Here is a 26,738-nt window from a genome sequence, read left to right on the forward strand (position 1 = left end):
TGGAAGTATTGATTTTTTTTAATTTGATTTTTATTAAAAAAACACACTTGTCATACTGATTCACATACTAGATCACACTGTGAACTTACCCTGTAGTTCCTACCTACCCAGTGATCTGCTTCTGGCATTACCATCTTCTTGAGGTCGTCAGTCCATCAAACAGGAACAAAGTACTACACTACCTTTACCAGGACGTAGGCTGAAATTTCGATAAATGAAACGTCGATACAAATTTCAATGTTTTATTGAATCACATGTAATAAAAAAGGATTTTAATCACATTCCCATTTTTCCTTCATGCATAATTAATAAATCGTCTAACGCATACATGAGCATTTTACGTCTTCAACATTTGTGAGAATCATGATTAAAAAACAAAATATTAGACAAAATTCCCTCATTATTTACATTATAGTCAAACATATTGGAATCTGACTTTTCAACAAACCTTTGTAAATAATACATAATAATTTTCTAATAATACATAATTAAATCTTTGAAAGCAAAATAAATTATAAAATATTGATTTAATAATTATTTGTTATTGCACTATTAATTGAAATTGTAAAACTTTCGTAATTTTATAACAATGGTATTAGACGAAACAATCATGTCTCATTGAAATTTTCATCCCAAAATTAAAGTAAATGAATTTTCATTTGGCTGAAATGATTCACTTACTTAATATTAGTTTGTAAAAAATATAATTGGAGAGACGATCGTGTTAGAGGTAAGTTAATGTCTACATTATTTCTCATAATCTTTGGTATTATACAAAAACATATTATTATTTGAAATAAGTAACTATGATAGTCTCGTTAAATAAATTATAACATTATTATTAACCATTAATTCAACTTTACATTAGTAGTGTTTAACTTTACATTAACTTTACTTTGTACATTATTACATAAAAAGTACACATCATCAATTTTTCAAAATTGTGCGATGAATTAAAAATCAAAGATTGTAACAATTGAAAACAGTTTATACAGTTTTACATACTAAACTTTATAAATTAAAATTATTTTAGCTTATAGCCCGTTTATATTTTCATTTCCCTATCTCTCTTCAAGAGACCTACCTATCCTTAATCGAAATTTCGAAATTTATTTAGTATTCGCTAGGTTTTTTTTTATATTTACAATCTCATTTATCAGTCATTGTCTCAAAATTTCACCTAAAACTTCTATGAGGAATGTCTAATGTATGTATTCGAGTAATTTATAGTAACTTCCATTTTGTTATAATTTAACCATAGTAACCAATAAGTTTAATAAATAAGAACATAAAATAGTACAACATCAGTAAAATTGTCTACGTTTGGGTATAAAATTAATTACTGAAATAAAAAAGTTCTAACATGCAATAGTCTAGGCCTAAACAAAATAAATTAAATAATATTATCATTTCTAATGGATGGAAAAACATTCAATTTACTTGACATACAACTCACGTGTTCAGCCAACATCCATTACTGGTTCTTGACAAAGTAAATATTTAACTGGGATCCTTGCAATGTCGAGTTACATTGGTTTGACATACAAACAATATGAGTATCAAAAGTAAAATGGCACGTCGTGGCAGTCATTAAATTTTCACCTCTCATTTCATTGTTACTTCAAACAAGACTTCAAAACATTTGCGAAAGTGTCTCATTTTTTATTATTTTCCACGAAAACGTTGGATGATATGACTACTACTCACACTCATCTCAAATTGATATGCTCTCGAATGATATAATATTGTTTTCGCGTTAAACAATTGAAGTCACAAAAGACGTTAGGATTATTAATAATAAAACAAAATTAATCATGTACAACCTTTTGTCTTCTGAAAATAAAGCTCAAATTCAGCAATCGACCCAATTGTTCTTAATTTAAGACTTAACTAACCTGACTATGATAAGGGCAACGTTACACGCAGCTTTCTTGATGCGCCGCGAGTAGAGGCGTTCTTGTTGTAACCACTTCTCTGTGAGATCTCGCAACACCGTTCAGTATGCTACGACCGGAGTCACTCTGCGAATAAAAGTAAACCATCACATATTCGCTAAAAACTGAATTTAATGTAGGTACACATCGTGGAACAAGACGAGCGAATACTGAGACTGGGTGCGGAGCAAATTGTGCGCATTCGCCGAAATCTTTGCTCATTAGAGACAATAAAACAAACCCTATTTAAACAGGCACAGATGCTATTATGTTAGTAAGCTAACCTGTGAGTCTGTGTACTGGACGTGAGGCGAGACGGGCGAGCACGGCGACTGGGTGCGGGGAAAACTGTGCACACTTGATAATATCTTCAACTTCAAAACGACGGGTGTGCAAATCTTTTCTAGCTAAAGGAGCCTTTCGAAGCGAGCGTCAATAGCGTCAGTGGCACCGCGAGAGTGACGCCGCAACAGAGCGACAAATATAATGTTCTATGCAAATGTATGAAATTCTGGGGAACATCATTCAAACGCAGCGACAATTCGCGGCGTTAGTGACGCAGCGTTGGTGGCACTTGACCAAAGATAAAGACGCTGCGTCTGTGACGCTTAGTTCGAAAGGTTGCCTTAAGAACGATCTATATTATATTGCATCTTTTATTTATTTTGTTAATAAGCTGACCTGTGAATCTGTGTATTGCGCGTGAGGCGAGACGGGCGAGCACGGCGACTGAGTTCGGGGCAAACTGTGCGCACTCGCCGAAATCTTCGGCTCCGGCGTCGCCGCCACCGCCGCGTATGAAGGCGGCTCAGGTGCGCACTCCGACACGCCTATGTGAAGGTGCAAGTTAGTTAAGCTTTTGTTAGTCTTGGCATTATTTTTCATAAACAAACATTTTATAGTAGTCCAACTTATTATTTTGTTTACCTAAGCGGATGAAATGACAGTTCATAAGTGAGATTACGTCTACCGGTACTTTCAGAACTTTTTGGCATATCAATCCATCACTGCCTAATTATCACGCATTATAGTCACAATATTTTTTATTTCTACGTATTTTTTTAAATTAGATTTCCTACTTTGTTACTGAACCAGACTCTAGATAATTGAAATAACCCACCATGAAAATGTTATTCATAGTTGAAGGGAAATTAAGCTCAATTGTAAACACCGAGCTAAACAAACTGCGAAAAGCAGAAAGAAATTCATTATTAGAACTGTTTGAAGGAGAAACCGCAGCTTTCCTTGCAAGAATAAAAAACAGTCTTAATAAACGCCGTCGATCCGGAGCTAGCTAATTTACATCAAAATTAAATAAGCGAGCCGAGCGCCGAATAAGCGATTGCATAAAAAGATTGCAGCCGAGAAACTTTGTTAACAGCGACCGCGGGTTGTTAACTACTAAACTAATTATTCAGCTAAGAGGAACATCGATAAATAAATACAAAGCTAAAACAAACAGAAGGCAACTAACTTGACCCGTTAATCCTCTTTGCTTAAGCTAAAAGACTTGGATGCTTTGCAAGTTCGCCGGCTAATACAAAAATACGGCGGACTGATCGAGAATTGGTGCGAAATCCGTTGGTTAACGTCTGTTTTTGGAACGGTTAATGTATTTGATTTGTTACGGACAAGTTAACTTATCGCAACTCGTTGCTTATTTTTGTAAGTACAGCTTCGTATTGATTTTGCTGTTACAGTATAGAGTGAATTCGCGGAGTTTTACTTCGCATTTTATTTTATATTTTAAATCCGGCTGCTATTAATAACGGTTTTTAGTTGTGTTTTTATTGTGATAACTAGAAAGTTGATATATTTACTTTATCGTTTTCTAGAATTGCATTGTTTGCATTGCAATCTTTGGTTATAAAAACTCGTATTAATAACAATCGACACTCGAAACTTAAGACAGAAGTCTTTGACCAGTGTGTAATGCCAGTGATGGTATACGGTCTAAGACGTGGTCGCTTACTATAGGCCTCATACAAACAAAGTAAAAGTATCTTGGAATAGAGTTTTCATACATTGCCTGTCATGACACATTTCTATTCAAATCGATAAAACTATACCCAGTTTTGTATTTTGGGACAGTTTCAATTGAACGATCTGGACAGTTCGTTCGTTGTATTATTAAAGCTATTTCTATTTCGTTTTGAATTTTATTTCGATGAAAGAGTTGGTGTTCGGTTTAGTTTTTTAGCTTTGTGAGCCTTGGATACTATTTATAATGGCAACACTGTTCCAAAGTGATGGTAGAGCTATAATAATTTAGAGTGGAAAATAAATTAAATGAGTATTACATCTAGTTAGTCAACAGTATGTATTACTATAGATTAAAAGCTATCACTAAACTCAACTTGACCTCCACTGGTTGGGTTTTTACTAGCGGCTACTCAGAAATTGCAGCGGTAGGAACGAGAGGCGGGAATAGTCCCGTATCTATTAATGCAGATTATTATCTGTCACTATAGGTTACTAGCGGCCGCCCGCGATTTCGTACGCGTGGATTCTGTTCTACCCCCTTAGGGGTTAAATTTTGCAAAATCCCGTCTTAGGTCCAGTTTTTTGATTCGTAGTTAAATTAACCAATAGTCACGTTTGACAGATGTCAAGTGACAAGTGGTTAAATATCAGAAAAAAATGTTTTTCGAACAATGGTTAGTTTGACTTTTAGTACATTTTTTTAACAAAATGTAAACATATAGTTATTTTAACTACGAATCACAAAACCGGGCCTTTGTAAGCCCCTACTCGTACGTTCTAAAAGGAGCCCCCATGCAAAATTTTAGACTTTTTGGCATTTGTATTTTCTGAAATTTCGTGATGAGTGAGTGAGTCAGTCAGTCAGTGACCTTTCGCTTTTATAGATATAGATTAGATATTATATGTTGTGGCATTATAATCCACTATCGATATGCGTACAATTAGTTTTCTTATAATCGATAGTTATGCAGCACTATTAAACATTCTTGAAATCTAGAATCAACATTATTCGTCTCCTCGTAACAACTCGCCCAAGCGACATGCATTAGGGCTCCGATGCACATCGCCACATATGTTACCGAACCCCGTAGTGTACAGACGAAGGTATCTTTTAACTCTTACGTAATAAGGTGCTGTTTTGCATTTTGTGTACTGATGTGGGTACTGTACGAATTTAAAACATTTAGCTGGGGTGTAATGTTACAAGCAGCAACAGCTTAAACGCTTTACAACTTTAATTTTAATGGTTATTAATAGCTCTTGACGTTTTGATCGACTAAAATCTAAAAATCTACTCGTGTACTGAGGGCTTGTTCCCCGGACATCCCGTTTTTTGCAGAATCCCATTTATTAGTATATCGTCAGTGGAAAGGAAAAAGGACTAAAGCGCCAAAACCGTACTTGTGGGAAATGAGGATCAAAGTTTTTTTTTACGAAAAAAATTCGTATCTCTTTTGATATTAATGTTAAACAGTTCTTTTAAAATGCAATCGTGTTCTTGATTTTTTGCCTATATTTTAATGAAAACACCAGGTTTGTAGCTCTTTTAGATCGTAAAATAGGTGTCGCTTTAGAAAAAGAGTTATGAAAATTCATTAAATGTTAGTCAGGGTAAAACTGCTAACCTCCATTTATAATCAAATATCCAGCAACCAATAAGTGCTAAATAGTTTGAACAACCTTTTTGATAAAAGAGAAAAAATACTTAGTGAGATACAGCTTAATAAGTAAGTCGAAGATAAATTACTAAACTACAAAATAAGATAGTCGCATGCGCCAGCGAAAAAATGCGTAAAAGCGATATTATCCATGGAGCTTACATGAATATTTGCTTACTTACGCAGACCCTATAGAACGAATATAAGCAAATGTTACTAAACTCTTACTACATTAAACGTTTTAAGCAAAAGTAATGCTTATAGATTGAATAGGTATTATGTTTTATGACAAAAAATGTTTAATTTATCCTAACATCATGCATAATTTGATTGTCATTACTTCTAACCGGGTACGGGAGTGGTAGGTAATTACTATATTTTGAATTATAGTGAACAAACGTAGGGACACTTAACAATTTTAATGACCACCACTAACCACTGGTGGGAACCTTTGGTGGGATGGACATGGTGGGTGGTGACTTACGCGGCCACCACCATGTCCATCCCACCAAAAAAGCCAAACCACACACTGATAGTCTCATCGACGGACTCGAGCATAACCGGCGACAATGTCATAAGACCGTCAGAACCACTTTTGACTTCAAAATCAAAGGTCTAAAGGTGGAAAAGGATGACAATCTAAAGGCCCAAAAAAAGAAACTACAATGCTATGGATGGAAGTGTCGTCCATTCTCTACAAACGCTTGTTCGAGGCGGGGGCCGTCCACATAGGTCTGGAGATAAGACCGGTAGAAGACCCCACTAGTGAAATGCGCCAAATGCCTCTGCTTTGGACATACAAAAGCCCTATGCAAAGAGGAAGAGGAACTGCAGAGGAACTTACTCATGGCTAAACTGTCCAGCCTGAAAATAAGGCACACCACAATCGTGGAAAAAATGCGAGGGCGAGAACTGACACATCCAACATCCACCACTACATGGCATTCAGTGATAAAGTGATGAATGCCCAGAAAAACAAAAGTAGGACTACTTACTTAGCGCTTTCCAGAACAGCATACTGCTAAGAACACCCTAAACATGCAGAGTTCAAATCTCCTAAAAGACCGTGTCCGTGGTCTTTTGGGAGATTTGATTTGATTTGTGAAAGCTCAACATCATCTGAGCTAACCTGAGACGCTCCAAGCAAGCCACTGCCGAACTGCTGCAAGCAGCCGAGGACAAGGACATAACCTTAGCACTCAATCGGCAGAAACCAGTCACTCAGTCTTCGGTGACCGATTGAGTCATTCACGACCCCTAACTGGTCACGGAGACGGAGGCCGCGGTAACACTGGAGGCAGGCAGGCTAAAACTAGGAATTGTGTCCGTGTATTATGAGGGAGACAATCCAATTGAGCTTTAGATATAACGCACAAAGCGGTATGAAAAAGCTAAACACCCAAAACATCATTATAGGGGGAGACGTGAACGCCTAGAACCAATGGTGGGGCAGCGTTTCCGAAAGCTTAGGTGAAGCTTACAGTTTCTTCTTTCAAAAAATATCGACAGGGCAGATTGCGCACAAGCAAAGTGGATGTGTCAGCGTGCAGTAAGCCACTACTGGGTAGGATTAAAGAGAAAGTGGACAGAACGCTAGTCACTTCAGACCACAACGCCATAACCTATTCTCTCTGTCTGGGTGAAAGTGCGGCAACAAGAATACGCACAGAAGACCAGCGAGGCGCAAACAAAGAGTTGGAATGAGTTCTGCTCGACACACGAGAGAGAAAACATGTGGGATGGAATCTATGGAGTCATCGGGAAAGCTCCAGAGACAAGAGGACATGCTCCTGAATGGTTTTAACGGCAAGACTGGGCAGAGTGCCCAGAATAATCGGCTGATCCAGATGATTCCGTGACAATAGATAAACCACACCACACGCGTCTCCGACAACTGATAGAGAGCGAAACTTTAGAAGAGCAAACAGCAAACGATCCCCTTTTTACCGAGGCAGGAGTGGAGGCCGTGCTTAACGTGCAAAATCTAAAGAAAGCCCCGGGACCGGATGATTTCCCGCCGATATTTATGTACCAGAGCTATTCGTAGCGAAAGGGAGATATTCATGGAAATTGCAAACAAATGCCTATCTATAGCGTATTTCCCCAAACAATGCAAGACGGCTCACTTCATCCTCAAGAAGCCAGGGAAAGACTTATCTTGCCATTAGTTTGGGAACTTTTCTTGATAGAGCAGCATTTATACTGCAGGCAGGCCAATTAGACGGCGCGGCGCCCATACAATAGTGTTTGTTACCCTTTTTTCTTGGCTTGTGGATCTGAGACGTGGTCGCTTATAAGAAGGCTCAAGGTCGCCCAAAGAGCGATGGAGCGTGCTATGCTCGGAGTTTCGTCGTATCGAATCAGAAATGAGGAGATCCGCAGGGGAACCAAAGTGACTGACATAGCCCTCAGAATCGCTAAAATCTAGTGGCAGTGGGCGGGGCACATAGCTTGCAGAGCTGATGGCTGCAGGGGTAGAAAATTTCTAGAAAAAGAGTAGCAACCACGAGCCAGAAGACGTGGTGTGGGCAGGCCTCCCACTAGGTGGACCGACGATCTGGAGGTGGTGGTTGCAGGAGGTACCTGGATGCGAGCGCGGGCCCGGTCTTTGTGAAAATCCTTGGGGGAGGCCTGGCCTTGGGGGATCCAGCAGTGGATATCGTTCGGGCTGAAACGAACGAACACTTTTTTTCAATGACTGAGTGCATTGAATCCACCGGCATAAATGTGTGCCCAGGGAGCAAATTATTTATTTGGATAGTTGCAACATTCTTGCATCTTTGCAGGCACTTGTGAGTGACCCGAGTGCGTAGTGTGTGCTTATAGTCACAAGTGTGTTTGAGATGTCTTTGTTAATAATACTTAACTACTATAGTTTTTGCTTTGATTAATGCTCTCATTTTCGCTAAAATACTTTAAAGCTTATTAAAAAAAGGCTACTTTTTGCTAAAGCGCCAAAATTAATCGAATCTTGTTCACTTACTTTTGCTTACACGCCAAATCATTTTGAACTACAACCATGAATAACTACTAATATACCAACGAACTATAAAACTCAAAAAGCTCGAATTGCTAAAGTAACAAGTCATTCGAGTTCTTAAATAACAAAAAAATACTTAATGTTGTGAAAGCAAAAATATTTTGCCAGCAAAAAAACCCTTACGCGACACTTGTTGCAAAAACACTGAAAACACGTCGTTTTAGCAGCGACGAGGGCGGTGATTTTAGAAATACTTAAAATTTTCAGAGTGCTAAAGCGCCAAAAAAGTCATCGGATTGAGTTGAAACCTAGATAGATCGACGCAGAAAAAAAAATCCTATCCAACAATGTATATAACTCATTTTGGCCAAAATGGCGCTTTAGTCCTTTTTCCTTTCCACTGACGATATGTGTTTCAAAATTAACGTTCACACGAATATCCCGTTTGCAGAGCCCCGTTAAAAAACCGATCCATTCGAATTTGTATTTCGTATTTCAAACACACTTTTATGTTCACACGATAGTTAAGTTCAGTTTTGGGGGATCCTGAATTAAATCATAAAATGCGTGAGTAAGAGTATCTTCTATACTATGTATAATAAAATGTATTATAAATGCGAAAGTAACTCTGTCTGTCTGTCTGTCTTGCTTTCACGCCTAAACCACTGAACCGATTTTGATGAAATTGGCATAGAGATAGTTTGAGTCCCGGGAAAGGACATAGGATAGTTTTTATCCCGGTTTATGAAACAGAGACGCGCGCGATAAAGTTTTTCTGTGACAGACAAAATTCCACGCAGGCGAAGCCGCGGGCGGAAAGCTAGTATACTATAAACGCTCGATCTAAAACGAAACGTTGAAGTAAGACATCGATCCCCAAAAAAAAACTATACCTCGTAGGAGGTATTTGTAGGTCCAATAGTAGAAGTAGGGGCTAGAAATCACAATAATAACATATCGAAACCGTTGCAACAAAACTAAGTCTCCTCTGAACTAGAAAAGCCGCTTTACTCAGAAAAAACAATTGCTTAACGAATTTTGATATTGTTTCCTTTTCACCAGGACTGGACTTGGTGAAAAAGACTATATTTCTCACATTTTGTAAAAGAAAATGAATGAAAATAAGTGTGCTTTACTTAGGATATGAAAAGTTTCAGAATTAAGACTTTATCACCCGTATTCCATACGATGCTTGCTTAAGTGAAGCAGAAAATCTAACGCACAGCGCTCTGTGATTGGTAAGTGTGTCACCCTGTGCGTCCACATGCACTGTGAGGCCTCATAGTAATGTTTGTGAATGCGGGCGTTTGTCTTTGGCGGGTGCGTGACAGTTTATATAAGTTTATATGATATAAATTCATTTCAATAACGTTCATATTGTATAATAAACGTATGTTATAATAACACTCGATATAATTTTTTAACATATAATGTTTACTTCATATAATAAATCATTTCTAATAATGTCATTTCAGATACCAATCAAAACGCATAAAGACATTTGATATAAACCTTACTTAATCTAAGACTCATTTGATGTAATTTTGTTTAATATAAATAATATTTCATATAACCATTACATAAAATAAATATTATTTGTTATGACGACTATTTGGTATACTCTTTAATTGATATAATTTCTGATAGATATAACTTTTAGTATGTTCTTCTTTAGCTTGACTTATAAATGACTTTAGTGACAAAAACGAATCGTCGTAAAACCAGGCCTCCGTCACTCGCCTATGCCGGCCGAGATAATTACCTACAGCGCGCGACAACTTCAAGTTGCAAATCAGTCAGGGCCGCCGCGCCTGTCAGCACTAGAGGTGGGCGCCGATATAAAATTGGTCGGCGGCGGCGCGCCGACTTTTTGACCTCGGCGGCGGCGGCGTCGGCGGCGTGACCTTGTTTGACCTTTGTTCATTAGGTTTTTTTTTTTTAATTTGCATTTTTAGTATCTGACGTCAAGACTAATCAGGTGATTTGCAGTTGGTTGGGGTTTGAGCCACTAGAGCAGTGGTTTACCTTAGTAAATTAGCTCTCTTGATCATAGATACTTTGATATTTGGATAGCGGGTTTGGCTGAGATCAGGTTCTCGTGTATTTCCTAAAACATGTATTTTTGAGCTCTTTGGAGGCACATAGTTAATGTTGGATTAGCTGACTGTCGGTGGAATATTATATTCAGTTTTGTTTTATTTATATTGATGGTCTTTCCATGTCATCCTACGGTCCAGGATTTTAATGCAGGTTGATTGCAGCAATGTGTCGAGGTCTAGATTGGCCGGAGGATAAGTTTCACGTCTTAAATGATAATATGGTGAGACTTCGGGGCTTAATTACATGCGCCACTTGGTCAGCCAAGCAGCTGACTTTGCAACAGTCTAGTCACTTTAAGATCACAGTTACATTTGAGGAAGGCCGCAGCTTTCTGGTGTCTGGGCTACTTTACTAGTAGAAGTTATAGAGTATCGGACCAAGTTCAGACTCCTGGGGTACTCTAGCTCTGCAGCTAAAAAGAGTAGATTTTGTCACCGAGTTTGATTTAAAACCGTCTGTCACTGAGATAAGAATCCATCTGCAGATAGTAGAAGTGTGCTAGAAGGTACTTTTAAATTTCATAGAGTAGTCCTTTAAGATAAACCCAGCTGAAGCCGCAGCGAAAGCAGACGTACAGGATTCTTTCTTTTCCAAACATTGTACTGATTATGGTTGGTATGGTTTCTGCCAGAATTTATGTTCGGGTATACTATATTACATGGGTCATACTTAGGCAAGGGAATAAACGAGCAAGAATGATCCTTTTCCATAATTTTAACAATACAAATGTCAGATTAATTGAGCGATAAGAGGATTCGTTAGGCGACTTGCCAGCCTTATGGATCATTTCCAAAGTTAAGAGACTTGCTAGGTTCTCACTCAGTGTGGTCATCGTCAAGACCATGGACTTCATGGTGATCAGATCAAATGCAAGTGCTTTACGAGGGTCCATTTTGGCTATTTCTTTAGCTTAGCCATCTCTCTTAGCGTTAGTTCTTTCGTTTCAGCCGAAAGACGTCCTGCGCCGCTCGCATCCAGGCACTTCCTGCGACCTTCCCCAAATCGTCGGTCCACCTAGTGGGAGGCCTGCCCACGCTACGTCTTCCGGCTCGTGGTCGCCACTCAAGAACTTTACTACCGCAGCGGCCATCAGCTCTACGAGATATGTGCCCCGCCCACTGCCACTTGATTTTAGCGATTCTGTGGGCTATGTCAGTCACTTTGTCCTCCTGCGTCTTTCGTCCTCAATTAGCGTAGTAGGGATCAATCTTCTACTTTGAACTTGAGGAGGGTAAGCGGAAACATGGGGGTCAACTCCTCAGATAGTCAAGTACAAAGATGTCCAGAAGCAGCATATGAAAAGATACTAAATGAGCCCTCTCAAATCACAATGGGAAGGTTTGGCAGCACAGCACCTAGAATGGCAGGAGATTGTGTTGTGTAGAGGCGAGTCTGCGAATTCAACGAGCAGCGCACAACTGAATTCGACGCAAAACGCGATGATGTAAATCCCGTCCATCTGCCGCCATTCACTATAATTATGTTGGCGGCGGGTAATTACTCTCAATGTGCGAGGAGTTTGCCGCGAAGATCGGCTATGTAAGCCATCTTCGGGCGCACCAGCGCCGCTAAGACAGCTAAATCGAAGTGGTCACCATGACCGAAATCGGTCGGATGAATCATCATCATCAGTAGGAATCAAAGGCAGGCATTGTTGCAAGTCTCAGATCAAGTCCAATGCTTGATCTTATTTTTTTTGATTGAATTATTGAATGTGCGGAAGCTAACCTGCGAAAAAATTATGCCAACCACATAATTTACATTAACTCAGACAGTAAGGCCGCGCTGATGGCCTTAAACTCCAACTTAATCACCTCAAAGTTGGTAGAAAACTGCATGAGTCGACTGAATACCCTAGGAAAACGTAACAGAGTAACGCTGAGATGGGTTCCAGTTCACGCGGGAATTGTGGACAATGAAAATGGCAACGAACTGGCCAGAGCGGGAGCGGAGGGAACTCAATATGGTCCAGAACCCTTTTGTGGCATTCCCAAAAGTCTCGCTCGAATGACCTTGGAGAACATTTATTTCAACAAATCCTTTAAGGCATGGTCAGACACGCCAGGATTAACTCATTCCAAAGCTCTCATAAAAGCCTATGACCGAAAATGCTCTAAGCAGATCATAGGACTGAGTAGGATCTTTGATGCGCAAGCGGAGCTGACACCTGGGCAAACACATCCTAAGCCCACAAGATGTAAAACATATCGCCCCCTAAAAGATACTGCAATTCCTAATGGACGCCGGACTCGGAGGCAAACTGTAAGGAAAATAGCGGCGATCACAATAGATCGGTCCGGTCGCAGTGATACTAGGACTTTATTGAACTAGAATACCCGCTCAACTCAATAAAAAAATAGTTCTTCTGCGTTCGAAACACAAATTAGTACAGTAAGGAGAGAAATAAATTTCAAATAGTTTGTACAGTATCAGTATCGGCGCGCCGACAGCTGGTCGTCGGCGGCGGCGGCGTGAAAAAATTCGCGGCGGCGGCGGCGCGCCGGCGTGGCGCCCACCTCTAGTCAGCACACGCGTATTTCTATACACGCTCGGTCGATCATCGTCACAATCAAGGTTTATTGTTCCAACAGCACTGTTATCCGTCTTTAATGGAAAATCATAATATTTAGGAATAATAATTGTTGTAGTAATTTAAATAATTAAAAAAACTACACTTTTAAATAATTTTGAAATAGTTATGACAAAAAACTGTAGCAAAAAAATGATTTTAGCTAATAAACATGAACTTTACTTCACCGTGTCTATTTTCCGACACTACACCTTTTATAACTGTTTGTCCAATTTCGAATTATCGCAACACTGAAGTTTATTAATAGGTACTTTAGAGATGGTTTGATTATACAAAAACCACTAGATTAAAGTTTACCAATCGTAAATACAATAAATGCTTCTTAAAATTAAGTTTTTATTTATTTTACTTTGTTTAAACAACCCTGACGCTTGAGCTGTGAGGTAGATCAATTCTGAACACAAAAAAATTGCGCTCTTGTGAGCGTAGTAGTAAGGTGCGATTTCGAATGCACCATGTGCGTTGGATATTTTGCATTAATATTATTACCGTTAAAATGTCGGCATCTGATCCTACACAAAGGAGTGCAATTTCTGTTGCTACTATTATGTATTCTGTGGTAAAACCGACTCCACGTAGTCTTGTCTGCCCTACCCCTAGAGTGTAATTTAGAAGCGCGTAGGCACGGAGGGGCGAGGCGGCCCGCGGGCTGAGGAGCAGGTGGCTGGAAGCGAGGCGCCGCGGCTGAGGCTGGCCGGCGAAGCCGGCCAGCAAGCCGAAGACGCGGTGTCGAGCGAAAGCCATCTGCGACGATTAGCACGCGAGGGACCGCCAGAGCCCCGCAGTGCCGGAGCCGTGACAGAAGTCTCAAGTTTTTAGTCAAATTTGCATGCTGCATGCCTGCTTGCTTGCTTGCCTGCTTGTTTGCCTGCTTGCTTGCCTGCTTGCTAGCTTGCTTGCTTGCTAGCTTGCTTGCCTGCTTGCTTGCCTGCATGTTAGCTTGCTTGCTCGCTTGCTTGCTTGCTCGTTTGCTAGCTTGCTTGTTTGCTTGCTTGCTTGCTGCATGCAATGCTTATTATAACAATTGAACTTTATATAAAATTATTATTGTTATATGATTTAAGTTTTATAGGAAAAGAATTTTATCTCATTTGATTGTTCGACACTTTATTTTTATATGATTTGAATGTTATTTGTTTTAAATTTTATACATTGTAAGTTTTATAGAAAATATTCATAATATCAAACCATTTTATATCAGTTAATAGTTATTTGTCTTAAAATTATTCGTTTTAAAATTATATTATTCGTTTATTATAGTAAATAATTATTATATTAAATGATTTTATATAATTTGATGTTATATCCTCTAAGTATTATATGATATGTAGTTATATCATACATAACACACCCGTCTTTGGCACTTTAAAAAACCGGCCAAGTGCGTGTCGGACTCACTCACAGAGGGTTCCGTACTATTGATGAAATTAAAATTATTATTTTTTTAATTTAAGTTATTTGCATGAAAGATTACGCGGTAATCAGCGGTTTACGATTTACGAGGTATTAAAAAAAAAACTACTTACTAGATCTCGTTCAAAACAAGTTTCGTTGGTAGTTTTTATAGTAATGTACATCGTATTCTATGTTTTTTTAGATTTTTCATTTTCTTATTTTAGAAGTTAGACCTACTTTTTTCCACTTTGGAAGCGTCTGTAACGCAAACTATTCGGTTTAGAAAAAAAATATTTTAGAAACCTCGATATCATTTTTGAAGGCCTATCCATCCATAGATACCCCACACGTATGTGTTTGATGAAAAAAAAAACATTTTTGGGTTTCAGTGATAAGTATGGGGAGCCCCCAATATTTATTATATTTTTTTTTTATTTTTGCATCAAAATCTTAATGCGGTTAACAGAATACATCTACCTACCAAGTTTCAACAGTATAGCTCTTATAGTTTCGGAAAAAAATGGCTGTGACATACGGACGGACAGACGGACAGACAGACATGACGAATCTATAAGGGTTCCGTTTTTTGCCATTTGGCTACGGAACCCTAAAATGGATAGATGATAATATACCAGTATATTTACCTTTACTGAGAGGTATCAGGTCTGGATTCCTGTCATCGGGGCCGTGGGTAGAACTTCTTTTCGGTGCGGTCTTCTGGTTTTTAGAGGATGGTATCGTCACTGTAACAAAATCGAATATTTAGTAATTCAAATTCTATTCATTTAAATCCTTCAAAAGCACTTATAACAGCCCACTAACCAATTTTCTACTTCCCACCTGAACTAAATTAGCCTTTGAAAACTGTAGATTAGTAATTACCGAAATATGTATTTAACGTGGGCGGACACGAGGTAGTATATTCGTCCTTGAAAAAAATGCTTCATTGTGTAAAGTAAAGTTGTAATTAGTTTTTAACCAACTTCAAAAAAAGAGGAGGTTCTCAATTCGAGTGTTTTATTGAATGAAAAGTTCATTCCGTTTAAACATCAATACAACTTCAATTCAACTTTGAATCCAGCCAGTAGTCATTCTCATAATATTTTTACATTTTAATTTCTTCAAAATTATTTAGTTCACTAGTGTTTGTATGACACATACATTTATCTGTAAGTGCCGACGATCAGCGTGCAACTGACTAGCCTTACCACAGATTACAAACGACCTCATGAAGTAAGTATTTTACAAAACATACGGGTCGAATTGAGAACCTCCTCCTTTTTTTGAAGTCGGTTGAAAATGACTTTACGCTTTTTATAAAAGCTAAAAGAAAAGGCCTTCTTAAGTTTCACCCGGCTATTTTAATACTTAACGTTTGTATTAAGTAAGTATAAAGCGACAGACTGGCGTGCAAGAAATTGTTTCGGTTTCTAGGTCGCTGATACGTTTCAAATACTTTAAATACCTATACCTTTTACGTCCAAGGTAATAAGCATATTCAACGACAATATTTGCTGCTTTATTAGTTTAAATATAAAAATAAATTGCCACAAGTAGAACATCTTTTGCGAGCAGTTTTCTCGTGTTATTATACATATTTTTAATCCAAAATTTCTCTCGGGACATAAGAGCCTACTACTAATTTATCGATTTAAAGTTTCTAATCTCGTTATGGAAAGGGCTATTTACAGGATTTCTCAGAAGTATGAAATCAGGCCTGAATATTCCGATAGAAACTATATCCTATATTAAAATATAGCCGAGGGAATAAAATAGTCATAGTTAGTGGTGATATGGCCCTCGAAGTTAATAAAATATGTGGTGGGCTGAGGAAGACTGTTAATGAAAAATTTGTTGGTCAAAAATAAAAATAATTTGAATTTTACGTTTTTTCTTAAACTATTATAAATAAAGTAGATTTACAGAGCTCTATTTCTACTATTTGAGAAGCGATCAGTTATTTATAATGGACACCTAAAAATTATGATAAAGTTAAAATAAAAGAAACAGTTAGAGTAGGCGCACACCGTTGATTTTTAGTTGGCCGATAGTTGTGCCCGATTTTAATTTGTATGAAGAATCGGCCAAATCGAATCGGCGTAGTGTGCGCACTCCCATACATGCCCATGCCCATACTGATCAACTGCCCGACTAAAATATCGGCCGACGAAAAATCAACGGTGTGCGCCTACTCTTACAAACCTTCATAATCTCTCGCTCGGTGGTGTATCCTCGTCGCGATGAGAGCGAGACACAAGATAAGTGCTACTATGAACGCCACGCCTATTACCACGCCGAACAGCCAGTTCACCTCCCACACTTCTTGTGCTTCTGTGAAAAATACTTTAGATATAGATCGAACTCCATCATTTAACACTTTTTTCGGATATGAGTTAAACTCAAGGACAGCTAAGAATAACCCATTTAAATTATTTGAAACCTAAATAATAGAAAGACACGGGACTTAAAGATAAGGTACAATTTCGTAGCCAACTCCACGCAGCAGTGGACGACATAGTGCTGCCGCGACGCATTGGTTTCTATGAATTACCTACAGACGTGTGGTTAAGTAAGGATGATGCTTCATAGAAATAATTAGTAATCAGGTGTTAAAACGTCACATCTCTGCTCCTAGGCCATACAGATAACGATAACCCGAAGATTTTCGTTATCGAAGTGAGCAGCCAAGTATTCGCGTATATTTCGATGTTTTTTTGCATAGTTGGAAGACTTTCCTCCTGTGTCAAATCAATGTCACCCGATCGTTTGTTTTATGTTATTTTATTTTTTCTGTATTGACCCAGGGGTACGTGAAGTCAGCTATCTTCTTACATTAAAAAAACTAAGAACGTGTTTATTCATCCCACCACACAGTTTAAACACTAAATTGGCTGCTCCCACCCATGTTGTTTTGCTCAAAGTTAATGTTTTTTGCGTCGGTGCCTCACTCGCCCCCGCGTAGGTACTAAAATTGTCTTTTTTCTATAGATTTTGACAAAGGCTTTTGTGGCAGTTCGCAGACACTCCCCAACTCCCACGGTTTGCTATGCCTATCGTAATAGTGTGGGTAGGGTTTAACTTGGTATGAAATATCGGTAATTTTTTCACAATTTTGACATGTAGATAGTGAATATTATAAATAAATTTCTTATTCTTATATCGCGTTAAGTTTGCGGGAATACATTGCATTCAAATGGAGTAGAGAAGACAATCTAGTGTGTTGACTTTTAAAGACTGGTGATCATCATTAGATGATGATTACCAGTATTGATACCTGGCAAGGAAATGCCATCATCAGAATGTAGTGTACCTTGCTGCCTAAGCCATGGATGGACCTATATTTTCCGCTTAAATCCATTCGTTTTAGGTTCATAAATACAAACACTGTTTATGCGTGTACCTACTTATAAAAACCAAAACAGATTTTGTGACTCCAGCCAGTGGCTCTAAATAAGATCATAGCCCCGTCTTTCTAATAAAATTTTCAGGATTTTTTTTTAAATACTTGTCTCAAAGGAAATTTTATTGGTAAACTCACCTGTCCTCGGCGAAAGTCGTAGCGCAGTTTCGACAATAAACGTCACGTGCTCCGACCTCCCCCTGTTATTGGCTGCGTACACCACGAGCTTCAGCTGCCTCTTAGCTCCCAATCTTCGGAGGTTCCATAGCGCAGCACCATTGGTGGCGTTGACGACTAGCCCCTCGTTACCCCATACTTATTGGTAAACTCACCTGTCCTCGGCGAAAGTCGTGGCGCAGTTTCAACAATAAACGTCACGTGTTCCGACCTCCCTCTATTATTGGCTGCGTACACCACTAGCTTCAGCTGCCTCTTAGCTCCCAATCTTCGGAGGTTCCATAGTGCTGCCCCATTGGTGGCGTTAACGACTAGCCCCTCGTTCCCCCATACTTCTGCTATGTACACGCAGTTGAGACCTCCCTCGTAGCCTGAAAGAGGAAGGGTTATAAGTGGATTTGGATTTAAAAGAAGAATTAAGCTCTAGTAGGGCTGAAGACATGTAAATAACTCCTTAAAGGCCACCTTATTGATTTATTCCGACGCGTAAGTGCGGTCTAAAATGAATAATAGATCATAATATTTTCATTTTAACATCAATGGTAGGGAGGTATTTTAAGAATCTTGATTAATCTTTAATGTAGGATTTTGTAATGCCAGAAACTTAAACCACCACCAATTAGAATATTTGTTCAAAATCGATTTAAAATTTGAGAACAATTCAAGCTATAAAATTGTAACCCATTTTTTCATTTACTCGTAGAGGTAAGATAGATGAAGATTTCGCAAAGACACCTAAATATAAAGCATTACAAGAATTCAGGGTGTGTAAGAAAATGGAGCATCTTATTACGATTTGATCAAGTCTCTGTCATTTCTATTTGTTTGACATAACACTATTTTATGAACCTAATTTTAAACCCAATTTCGTTCATTATGTTGCGTAAAAGTAAAAAAAAATTCGTCACAACAACTTTTGACTGAAAACTGGTAATAAGTAATACTAACTAATATTATTATACATGAATGAAAAAGCCCTAAAGAATCAAAGATATTTTTTTCTTAAGCTTCAATGGAATTAAAATTTCATGCTTAAGTCTGTGTCGCATCTCGTATACTAATTAACTAAATATATTTAAGCACACAAACGCTTCTATTTCTTTTTCTAATTTTGGAAACTAAGAATCTATTACTAGAACTCGTATTAAATATTCAATGTCTTTTTACTACATAATTAAGGACCCGTAAGCCTAATCTGCTTTTTATGTCAAAACTTGTTAGAAATTAACAAGCCAAATATACAGGGTGTTAGGTAAATGGGTATATGAGCCGACACTAGCCCATGTTAACATATGCATATAAATGGTATGGTGAAGTCAGAAAATTGATATCATCATTTTAATTATTTTAATTTTCATACAAATCTGATTTTATGAATTTTATTTTGTATGAACATTTAAAAAAATAAAATGATGATATCAAATTTCTGACTTCACCATACCATTTATATGCATATGTTAACATGGGCTAGTGTCGGCTCATATACCCATTTACCTAACACCCTGTATAGGGTGACATTGCAAGGTGTTGCTAAGTTTTAGGGAGCGATTTCGAATCGATTTACGTAAGGAAAAATATTATTTCTATGCGCTGCATTTGCTTCGCTCACTTTTCTCAAAAAATTAACACACTTATTTAACAGCGAAAAACTTAAAATCGTTTCTATAGTTTTTTTAAAAAAATTGGCGATATCAAAGTCACCCTGTATTTAGGAACAAAAACTTTCTTAATGGGCACTATTTGGGATTATTATAGAGTTTGAAATAGGTTTTAAGCTCTTATTACATTTCGTATACCTAATTACTGAAAATATTCAGACCCCGCATATTTTACTAACCAAAATGTTTTGGTAGTTTTTGTTTTCATATTGTTTAGTAAATTGTGAATAATATTGACGTAATCTTCTATTTAATTTTATTCGCGCTATTATAACTGTATCAAAATGTTTATAAATAACACTTTTTACTGTATTTTTTAACATAATGTAAGTCCTATATGTACTTTTGATGTACTTTTAATAAAATAAAATAAACTTGAATATATCAGAACAAATTAATGTCCTAATTCTAAATTAGGTTCATTAAGTTAATCCTAAGTCAGGAGACAGAATTAATAGTATTGACTCTTCGTTTTCGAGAAATACTAGACTATTATTAGAAACACTTAATTAATATCAAAATATCTTTTGCACAGTGTTTCCACAAAAATAAACTAATTGAATTTAAAAGACGATAGTTAAAAGTGACTATAATTAATTAACTAACTGGCGGAAATTAATTAATGTTGGAGCACTATTTACTGGTGTCTTCAAGAAATTGATGCTATTTTTGGTTTCCTATATTTCTAGGATGATATTTTTTTCAACTCATTGACTATTATCAGATGGCCAGGTCATCCGCTTTACAATGGAGGGAAGTTGAACCTTAACTTCGAACTCCTTCTATGTTCTTCTGATTAATTTCGTTGCGCGTCCAATGACAGTTTAACTTTCCCCCGGGACAAACTTGACGTTCATTGGTTGGGTTTTTATTGGCGGTCAATCTGTAGATTGGCTACACAGGAGCTGCAGCGGTGGGAACAAGAGGTGGGAATAGTCCCGTATGGTCAGATGGCCAAACATTTTTAGTTTCAATATTGAAGTAATGGTCTTGCTTAAAATTGCTTAATCGAAAAACACAAAGCATTCTTTTATTTTTAAGCTCACATAAAATATACAATTACACCCGTATTCACAAACGATGCTTGCTTAAGTGAAGCAGCAAGTCGAACGCACAGCGTTGGATAGAGCTCTGTGATTGGTTCGTGTGTAACCCTTTGCGGCCACGGGCACTGTTAGATGTTAGTTACATTTCAGGAATTAGGTTAATGCATGTACTAAAAGTACCTAACCGACTACAGAAGCTGCTAATGTTAATTACAATTCCAATATAGTGTGAGCTCGCTGAAGATTGAGATGTTTTTAAGCGACCTCACTTGATTACTGAGGTGCTTAAGCCCCGATTAATTTTGTCGAAACTTGCAAGTAATTTGTGTGATTAATTGTTTCTTCACCTAATTTTCCTTGGCAATTAAAGTGCCGGTAAATTTGCGAATATTGTGCCGTTTTTAAAACACTTTAGAATATTATTCAACGTTTTTAAAATAAAGTCTAAGGCTGAGTTGCACCACCTAACTTTGACCGTAACTTTAACGATAACCGGTGCTTTTTGTTTGGAGTTTGACAGATTTTTGACGTTTGTCAAAGCTAAAGTAAGATGGTGCAACCAAGCCTAAGTTTTTAAAATTGAGATATACTTTTTTTATTAGGTAATGTCAAGTATTTGACCGCAATCGCACCTTGTGTTAATTAAGATGCAGTCTAGGCTGATACATATCGGCCCTGTAAGACCTATTCACCCTCGCCTTAAAAACTATAGTTTTCAAGTAAATAACGTCATGCTATTAGTTTAGTAATCCCTTTTCTATTCTTAAGGAACCACTGTCTAGTTAATGTAAGCAAGCTGCAATTGGCGTCTGATACGGACTAATTTTACCTATGGCTTTACATGAGCTTTAAGCATTGAATCAAATTGATCCTAAGCTTCAGGGCCTCAGAAAACAATATTAATCAGAATATCAAACAGCTACATTAATAATATATAGCTTGTAATATTCTAACCAAATCATTGTTGTACAAAATTTATTATTATGTAATGTGATTTTGTACGTGATTAAAAACTGCTAATAAAGTAATAAACTAGAAATAAATCGAATTGGTGGAATTAAATTTTATCAAGTTATTTAAAAATTTAGTTTGAAATGTGTATTTTTAAAGCTAAAAAAATTTAATGCTAAGAAATTATTAAAGAAGTCTATAACTTTGTATTCCCTCTTCCTTTTCTTGATAATATCATTACAGATTTAATCTCTAAAAGTATTTTGTATCTACTCAGTCGGCACCATTTGCAAAATATAACCTCTTTACGGTAATGGTTTGATGAAAATTCCCGTTGAGAATTTTAGTCTGGTACTAATTATCTTTTACGATAACAACCCGAACAATAACATAATTAACGGACGCCTCATTTTCAGCTCCCGTTTTTCAGGAAAATATTCAGTACACTTTGTATGCTCCCGATTTGAGGAAATTCAATGTTTTATATCCGAAACAGTTCCCTCGTCAAAGTGGTTTTCGGGGAAATGACAATATCAGATAGTCCGAAAGCTGTTTTCCCAAATAATGTTGAAACGAAATTCCGCGAAATGTGTAAGTATGTCTATATTTACCAAATTGATACTCATGTTTTGATTATTCTGTTTTTATTTTTTGTAGCTGCTTAAAATTATTGTAACAAAAAGTTTGCTTAAAAGGAGAAAAGAAATAAGGAAAGTAGAAGGGAGACCATACAATTTAGAGAAACGCTTAAGCTCCACGCGCCTTTTTACATCGAATATAAGTAAGTGCCTACACTACTAGTCACTGTGAAAATTTCCGCACGTGTTTTTTATTTAAATAAATTCAATCTACCTTTATGTACCGTACGTACATACTTACCCACTCGTTGCCTATTACAGTAAACTCTAAATTATTAGTGATTAGGAATGAAAGAGAATGAATGGCGATAAGATACTATTGCCCGTTTTCACCATCAATCCCTCATTTTTAAGTGACCCCTATGGTAACACATAACAGGATTTTTGTTTTCATAGGGGACACTTAAAATTGGGGATTGATGGTGAAAACGGGCATAGGACTTTTATGTATAAAAAGACGCTCGCGCATTTTTAAGTGGTTTGAAGTCTGTTTAAGCCAGTTGTTAACATAGAATTTGAGCACAACAACTAGTAATATAATATGAGTGAGTAAATTAGAGAAGGTTGTGCTCCTGCAGTGAAGACTAACGCCTATTCACAAACATTACTATGAGATCTCTTAGTGCGCGTGAACGCACAGGGTCACACACGAACCAATCACAGAGCTCTATTCAACGCTGTTCGTTCGATTTGCTGCTTCACTTAAGCATCGGGCGTTAATGACATGATAATGATGATGATAAACAAAACTTACCTGCCAAGCACATGAGGTCCAACGAGTCGTCAGTCAAATTGTACACTGTACAATTGGTCGGCGGATCTGGCCTGGTCGCGGGCAGCAGCGTATAGATACAAGGCGAGGTCTGCTGACCAGCCAAGTTGGTGGCGCGGCAGGATAGGGTGCCGTAGTCCACGTCTGCTACCGGGGTGTAGGTCAATACTGATCTACCCTCGTTCGCTTCAACGGTGAAGCGGTCCTGAAAGATAATTTGTGGTTAGAAACATGCTTTAACTGTTAAGCGGCCTTGAAAAACATTTTGAGGTAAAGGGCATTCTGTAAAATAGTTTGTGACTTGGTGTTAAATTAATACTGTTTCTGTTGATCCCCTTGAGTTGATGGACTATTGAGTTGATGAGGGCTATGAACGTGACGTTTGGTTGGGATTTTGTTATGATTTGTTGTGGTTTATAGGGGTCAATCCGTAAATTGTTGCATGTCATCTCGTGCTAATGCCGGAGTCTGCTTGAAAACATAGCTTGAAAGCTACGTATTGTTGGATCTCTCTCTCTTTTCACGTTTGGTAGCAGACTGTATCCATTAGCAGACTGCAACTAAACGCCCTTTGAGCTCAGAACTTTCGAAGTTCAATAAAAACTGTGAGCACATTATTAGGTACTTTAACCAAAATCGCAAAAGTGCCGAAGACAAAAAAAAACTGTTTCTGTTCGTTTTAATGAATAACTAATAAGTTTAGTGTACACACACAATTACGATTATTTCCGTTCCAGGCAAACTAAAACAACAAGCAAACTAAAGCTAAGGACTGAAATTCGCTGCCTACTGATGTTTTTCCTGAATACCATAATCCGTGTCTTTTCAAGGCGAGAGTGAATAGGCACTTACAGGGCAGATAATTGTACCATCTTAGACTGCATTTCACTTAATACCAGATGCGATTTTGGTCAAATACCTGCCTTGCTAAGCATAAAAAAGTGTGATTTTTGTACTCGTTTACAGTAATAGGACATATTTATAGTTACAGGAGTTATTACTCATATACTTCGTTCCTCTGTATGTGCCTAGTATTATATTTCTTTTTAGAAAGTTATTTATACTCCTCTGTATCTCTCTAGTTTTATTTTATGTTTCTTTTTAGAAAGTTATTCATACTGTGAAGTAGAATATTTTGCTCTTGTAACGTGTGGAACTAGGGCGGTCTAGGTCAACGTGCTGTTACGTGCAAATTGTGTGTGCTTACACGAACGTCCAATGCAGAGGCATTCGATTTAAGGTAACTAGAAATTGATATAAAGCAGGTAATAAGTAACAAAATGGAACGTTATCGAAGTAAGCGTTATTTTTTCTAAAGTAGAGTCGAAGGCACAGACATCAGACTGTATTTTTGTTATAGTTCATGCAACTCACGAAAGCTAGTGAGTCAACTTGTGACCGTGTGTGTACGTGTAAATGTACATAACGATAGTGTAGTCTATCGAAACTTTTGAAAAATGAACACCACACATACAAAGCTCACTTGCTCTCGTGAATTGCAACAACTATACAATGTCGTACTTATTAAAATGACATAGGATACAACAGTATTTAACTTCATGTAACCGTTAAGTATGGTTACATTTTTATTGGCATTATAATTATTTGATTATTCTCTAAAAAGAAGCCGTCATTAGTATTTTGTTCCAAACTCTACTAAACGTTTTACGCTGATAACAGCTTAATATAACGAAAAATAAAACGTTATAATATAATTAAATTAGAGTCGTCGACGACAGCGAGATGGGAGGGCCGAAAAACTTTGGCCCTCACCATGTACTTTGTAGGACTTTGTAGCTCATAAAATAAGGTCGTAAATGCCAAACGTAGGGCGATGCGATAACTCTAAGAGTCGAGGAAATTGAAAAATAAAATTCTGGGAATTCCACAAATACAAAGATCGGGTGATAATGCGGATCAGCTGTAAAAAAATACAATTCCGATAGGAAATTAAGAGGAAACGTTATGGGTTTACATTAAAAAATATGATACTCTGATGTCCATAATAATAATCTACAATTTAAATCCGAATAACGTGTAATGGAAGCTTCGAATGAACTGATTATTATGTAAATAACAGTAGGGATAAATTTACAATAATCATTTTTAATATGGGACGTAGGTAGTACGTAGGCTTGTAATGAAATTAGTACCTTTTTATTTTCAAGAAAAAGAAGAAAAATGAAAATCTTATTTACTAACTAGATGTTATTTAAAGTTATAAAAAACATTCCGATGTTAATTTTGATGTATTATTTTTGGTTGAACTTTTAATCTGATTGAGGAAAATATTGTAAAAGGGCTTCCCTAAAATAATTAACTTACACGTGCGGAAATATTGTAAAGTATTTCAATTTCAACGAAATGATACCAATCCGATTTTATTTTTGTAAAAGGTCGTTAACTAAAGCTCTTTGAATCCAACTCAATAATGGAGTACAATTTCGACTATCAAGTACAGCTCAGCACAAAAAGTTTGGACTACAAAAAACAATAGAGTACCAAAGCCCTGTTTTACCAAAATTACACGTGGAACCCCAATTTCTAGCAAAACAACGAAAACAATATCCAAGGATTATTTTCGAAATTCATAATGGAAAATCTAGCGTCCGTTAGCACAAAAACAGAGTTTGCGTGAAAACGTTAACTCAAAGGCGTGTACCATTACTGTGTCAAAGTGCTACTAACCAAAAATAAGGTCAAGTGATTATCGAAGCTGAGCGGCGAGCTCATCTAGCATTTATTGCGCTTGTGTAAGGTCCAATTTGGTTTACGGGAGCGCAGCTTGGTCTACTCCACTTTGTATGCATCCAACGAAGGGTTTGATTGCTTTGTGTTTACACAGATAAATAAAGCGATTACTTACAGGATCCACTTTGGTTGAGCCCGCGGAATTGTTGAGTGTCCATTCGAAGGTATCAGGTGGAGGGAACGCGTCGACTTCACAGATGACACTCGATGGTTCTTGAACTGCCGCGCCGATCATTTTTATCTCTTTCTTCCTGCACAGCGGCTTGTCTGCACAAAAAAGAACGTTATCCTTTAAGTGTAAAGCTCATTTTGGAAGGAATGGTCCTGTTTAATCGCTACATCCTCGGGGGCACGAGCTCCGAATAATTACAGCTATTAATAACTAGTGGAAGAACTGGGGTAGTGGATGGATTTTCACAACGTTATTATGGATCGGGGCTCGGAATAAAAATGTGAAGTTTCCCTTTTCTCTTCGTTTGGTCATAGTAGAAGTATACTCAGTGGGTTTATATTCATAATGCCTGTCAATAATTTGACATTGAAATTCTCTGGTGTTTGATTTAGATACATTTAGGCTGGGTTGCTGCAACATCTTACGTTAACTATAACAGACGTCAAAAATCTGTCAAACTCCATACAAAAACACCGGTTATCGTTATAATTGCGATTAAATTTAGGTGGTGCAACTCAGCCTTAAAGTAACAA

At 37.4% G+C, this 26,738-nt stretch overlaps 1 protein-coding gene across 1 annotated transcript in view; it reads right to left on the reverse strand.

Moving 5' to 3' along the window:
• Positions 1–228: 228 nt before the first annotated feature.
• Positions 229–26,738, reverse strand: part of LOC135073465 (nephrin-like) — a 108,468-nt gene continuing 81,958 nt past the window's right edge. Inside the window, exons 10-15 of the mRNA XM_063967648.1 lie at positions 26,149–26,300; positions 23,265–23,487; positions 18,373–18,588; positions 16,843–16,971; positions 15,285–15,383; positions 229–2,021 (exon numbers count right to left, since the gene is read on the reverse strand). Of these exons, the coding sequence (XP_063823718.1) occupies positions 2,017–2,021; positions 15,285–15,383; positions 16,843–16,971; positions 18,373–18,588; positions 23,265–23,487; positions 26,149–26,300 (824 nt within the window). The 3' untranslated portion in view covers positions 229–2,016. The remainder of the gene's footprint in view (positions 2,022–15,284; positions 15,384–16,842; positions 16,972–18,372; positions 18,589–23,264; positions 23,488–26,148; positions 26,301–26,738) is intronic.

The sequence above is a fragment of the Ostrinia nubilalis genome, chromosome 7, assembly GCF_963855985.1.
Source record: "Ostrinia nubilalis chromosome 7, ilOstNubi1.1, whole genome shotgun sequence".
NCBI classification, from domain to species: domain Eukaryota; kingdom Metazoa; phylum Arthropoda; class Insecta; order Lepidoptera; family Crambidae; genus Ostrinia; species Ostrinia nubilalis.